At 51.7% G+C, this 5,046-nt stretch overlaps 1 protein-coding gene across 1 annotated transcript; it reads left to right on the forward strand.

Annotated features, from left to right (window-relative positions):
- Nucleotides 1–502: 502 nt before the first annotated feature.
- Nucleotides 503–1,126, forward strand: cited1 (Cbp/p300-interacting transactivator, with Glu/Asp-rich carboxy-terminal domain, 1; the record flags this gene model as incomplete). The annotated part of the gene is made up of 1 exon (XM_083639714.1): nt 503–1,126. One exon carries the CDS (start codon nt 503–505, stop codon nt 1,124–1,126), a length of 624 nt encoding a protein of 207 aa, XP_083495840.1.
- Nucleotides 1,127–5,046: the final 3,920 nt, after the last annotated feature.

Genomic DNA, 5,046 nt, shown 5'->3' on the forward strand with positions numbered 1-5,046 from the left:
GTTGAGAACCGCTAATCTTCTTCAATGTCCAGTTGTTTCCCGAGGAGGCTGTGTTTTGTGTCCAGCAGCACCTGTGGTTTTTACAACGCGATGTCTGTCTTTCATTTGGTTAGCCATCATAACGACGTGTTCTAATGGGTCACAATGAAGAATGGCACACTGATAGTGACGTTGTGAAAACAGGAAGTATTTGCATCATCCCGCTTGTTTGGCAGCAGTGACTCAGGTGTGGATTTGGCTATTGGTTGACATGACATCATTTGAGATTGTATCGAGGCAGCATCTCCCAACGGTACAGTCCTATCTCTTGGGGATCTGGCCTGGATGATGTCAACTCCGGGTCTATCAGAGCAGGCTTCTGTTAACGCTCTTATCTCTTCCTCCTCTTGTCCCCGTTTGATGACATCACCTAACACACGCCCCCTCTCTCTCTCTTTTCCTGGTTCCTCCTCTCTCTCTCTCTCTCTCTCTCTCTCTCTCACAGGTACTGTTGTTCCTGGTGATGACCTCACTGCTGTTCCCTGCTGCGATGAAGGACCTCTCCTCCTCCTCCTCCCCTCTGACCTCCCTGCTCCACTACCCCTCCTCCAAGACCTCCGTGGTGCCCTTCTCGCCGGCCTCCGCCTCGCCGGCCTCCTCGCCCGGGTCCGCCCTCTCCTCCTCCTCCTCCTCGGCGGCGGCGGCGGCGCTCTCCAACAAGCCGCAGCCCTTCTGCCTGCAGAGCGGGCCGCACCTCATCGCCAGCATGCAGCTGCAGAAGCTCAACTCGCACTACCAGAGTCTGGCCAGCGGCGGCAGCAGCGGCTCCGCGGGCCACCCGGGCTCCGGCGGGGCTCAGAGGGGCTTCGTCGTGGGCGCGTCGGCGGCGGCGCTGGGCGTGGGGACCCAGATCTTGGGTCAGGCCGGCGGGCTCAACGGAGTCAACGGCGGGATGGGCGTCGGCATCGGGGGGAACCACCAAGGCTCCGGCGCCGCCGCGGGGATCATCGACTTCGACCCGGTGGACGAGGAGGTGCTCATGTCGCTGGTGGTGGAGCTGGGGTTGGACCGCGCCAACGAGCTCCCCGAACTCTGGCTGGGCCAGAACGAGTTCGACTTCATGTCGGACGTGCCGGCCGGATGCTGACCTACGGCCGGGGGGGGGGAAACCCTGGAACGGATCGACCAAGAGAGAGAAGACTTGCTCTCTCCTGTTTTTCCTCTTTCTTCCCTTTCTTGATTGATCAAATTGGGAGGAAAAAAGAGACACCGAGTTGTCAGAAAGAGATTAGAGGTGCGCTCTTGTTTTTGTTTTGTTTTTTGTTTCGCTTTCGCTCCGACTCAGGATGCTGAACTCTGCTCACGGAGGCGGATCGACGAAAGAGAGCGCTTGCTTGATTCAGTCTTTTTCGTTTAGTTTGATTCGTATCTTCATGGAGTTATACACTCGGGAGAGTCACAACGTTCCTTCCTTTTCATTTAACTCAATCGATCCTAGGATGAAACGGGGAACCGTCGAGAGCTCCACGGACCCTCTCGTCCTTCCCCAGCTCGTCTCAAATCACTGATTTCGACCGCCTTGGGTTCAAAGAAAGACAAAGCGATAAGGCCGCAGCGGACGGACAGAACCAGAGGACTCGCTCGCTGGACCGTGAGGGACGACGAGAGGAGGACTTTTTGTGTTCGCTCCTCTCCTCTTTCCCCCGTCGCTCCTTCCCACTCAGCTTAATGAAAAGAGAGTGATTGACGCGAGAGGGGGCGGGAGAACAAGGAGGACGACAAAGACGCACCTGTGGCGCTCGTTTTTTTTTTTCCCCCACGTCCCTTTCCTTAGAGCCGTCCCCTTTCTCTCGTCTTGAGTGGACGAAAAAGAAGACGGAATACATAGACTTGACTTTATGGGAGACTTGCAAAGGATGACGAAACACCAAGTTTCCTGTTTTCCTAATGGACAATAGTCGACTCCGGGCCCTCATGGGAACGGGACTCCTGTCTCTTCGCCTCACAAAGAAACGGATTGTTTGAGAAGCGCTTATCTCAATTTACTCTTTTCCTTCTTTCTTTTCTTTCTCTTTTTTGATTTAGTTCAAGCAGTGGTATTCATAGAACATGTTATTCAAGACCGCGTCTGATATCCATCAGGCCTCTCAGAAGGAGAAGGGGAGCGCTTCAGTCTATAATCAGTGCTACTTTTTCCCCAACCTAATGAAATGGATCAAGGAATGGCCAATCTTTGTGAGCGTGGGACCTGAATGGAGTAAATTGTATCTCGCCCCCCCGGAGGCCAGCGCCATTAGAACAGTCTAGTGCTTATTGGGTCATGTGGGGGGGCTTCCCCCTCCACACGTACACAGTGGGATCAGCGCTTGTTTTGTCCCCTGACCCGTGCTAAAAGAAACACCCAAAGTCACAGTGGTGTCACACAGCCTGGATCAGCGGTGTCGCACAGCCTGGATCAGCGGTGTCGCACAGCCTGGATCAGTGGTGTCACACAGCCTGGATCAGTGGTGTCGCACAGCCTGGATCAGCGGTGTCGCACAGCCTGGATCAGCGGTGTCGCACAGCCTGGATCAGTGGTGTCGCACAGCCTGGATCAGTGGTGTCACACAGCCTGGATCAGCGGTGTCGCACAGCCTGGATCAGCGGTGTCGCACAGCCTGGATCAGCGGTGTCACACAGCCTGGATCAGCGGTGTCGCACAGCCTGGACCAGCGGTGTCGCACAGCCTGGACCAGCGGTGTCGCACAGCCTGGACCAGCGGTGTCGCACAGCCTGGATCAGCGGTGTCACACAGCCTGGATCGGATTCGGCAGTGACCCCGCACAAAGACACCGAGCCACATTGTGAATGGAACCGGCGGAGGGCTTCGGCTGATATCAGCACAAGCCCTCCGCCGGCTTTAGGAGCAAAGTGCTTTAGCAAGGTTCCTATTCACCTTATTCACCACGCCCACTTTTTCTCTCTTGTATTTGTTCTTTCCGGTTCAGCGCTAGTTGGCGGCCAATTTCAAAACAAAACGTCACTATATGAATGAAGTTTGGCAACATTCAGCAGCTACACTGCGGCCAACTTCAGTGACATGTTCATAGCGTTGCTGCTGCGAGGAGCCGATGGCTGTTACCCGGTCGGCATTTAACGTTGGTTACAAAAGCACGTCGTCAGTGTTTTCTCACTGCCAGTAGAGTAGGGGTTGACAGATAGCCTACTAGCTAGCGTTAAGTCCGACCGGTCACACAGCCAGCCCGCTCCAGCCTGCAATTTCCAAATAGGCGTTATTCTGATAAACTGGTCAGATATTTGGAATGGTACGTTCTCATCTGAAAAAATATGAAAACGTTATAACAGTTTGTTTGTTTTTAACTTGAAAACAGCTTTTTGGCAAGTGTGAAAATGATCAAAGGTATGAGTAATCTACTTCCGGGTCTAAAACGGAAGAACGATTACAAAAAGACGCCATGCAGAAGCGGTGTGATATGGGCAAATAATAAGGTGAATAGGCTGAGCATTCAAGTTTGTTTTTGTTTTTCAACTTTTTTGTTGGAGCAAACTGAACCGAACCCAAGAACAAAATGACTCCGCATGCTTTAATTTCCTGTTCCACCACTTCGATGTTTGTGTCAAAACAGTTCAGTTACCTCCAACAGACGCTTTGTTATCGCCACACTTCCACTCTGTTGATAAGGATAATGTGACTGTTTTGTCAACAGTGAACAGAGCTATATGCGGGCTTAGCCTTTGACCACAATACTGTCTCATTTCCTCTCCAGTGTGTGGCGCTGTTGGTCCACCCTAATGCAGACTGCGGGACGGTTGAAAGTGTGTTGCAGTTATTCCCCTGACAGACTAACATGGTCCATTCCTACTACGGCGGATGGCTAACTCACTAGCGCGGCTTCCAGTTTGTGTTGATTCACTTTTAGTTCACTTTGTCAAAGTGATTCATTCGTACCACTTTCCTGTCGGGACTGTTGACGACATCTTGACAGGCGACCAAACAACTATCAAGGGCTTTCGGTCATGTAACGCACCCTTTGGTGGCCATATTGCAGGTCCGCGGCTCTTCAGTAACCGCGACGTAGAACAGCTAACTGCTTTTCTAACAGCCGTCTCAACAATCGAATGTTGTGTTGCGTTGCTTGTTAGCTAGCTAATGGTAGTACAGCATCTGGTCAGCTAACCATCTCGTTGTATAAACACATCTGGTTGCATGCTAAATTAGCATCTTGGCTAGTTAGCGCAAAGGCCAATGTGGTGGGGGGACGCGCAGGCCGCGCCGCACTGAGATCAAAGAAAAACATCGCAAGTTTTTCGGAACGCCACAATGTCACGTAGCCTGACCGAGAGAGGGGTGTATTCGTAGCGAGATCTTTCTGCTCCACGTGTAGATCAAGAAGCAAAGCTAGTATGACGGTTGTACTGTGTGATGGCAATCCATTATTTCAAAGAACTAGCCTACTAACAAATGTGTTAAAGTTTTTGGTCCCTTGGCAATGCCAGGCGCACCTGTAGCGCAATCGTGCAAGTGCACTTGATAAACATTCAGCGTTCACTCACAGTCTGCTGAGCGCGCCTCACGTTTTCCAAGCATTTTGGAGCACTGCATGTGAATCTGCCCTAAAGTGAGTCAAAGCAGTCAAAGGGGATTAAGATAGGCTAACCCCCACCTATAGGCTGTTTCTGTTAGCATAGGCTAACCCCCACCTATAGGCTGTTTCTGTTAGCATAGGCTAACGCCCACTTATAGGCTGTTTCTGTTAGCATAGGCTAACCCCCACCTATAGGCTGTTTCTGTTAGCATAGGCTAACCCCCACCTATAGGCTGTTTCTGTTAGCATAGGCTAACCCCCACCTATAGGCTGTTTCTGTTAGCATAGGCTAACCCCCACCTATAGGCTGTTTCTGTTAGCATAGGCTAACCCCCACCTATAGGCTGTTTCTGTTAGCATAGGCTAACGCCCACTTATAGGCTGTTTCTGTTAGCATAGGCTAACCCCCACTTATAGGCTGTTTATGTTAGCATAGGCTAACCCCCACCTATAGGCTGGTTAGCTGTCAAGGGTGTCCAAA

This window comes from Poromitra crassiceps (genome assembly GCF_964638095.1).
Source record: "Poromitra crassiceps genome assembly, chromosome: 7".
NCBI lineage: Eukaryota > Metazoa > Chordata > Actinopteri > Beryciformes > Melamphaidae > Poromitra > Poromitra crassiceps.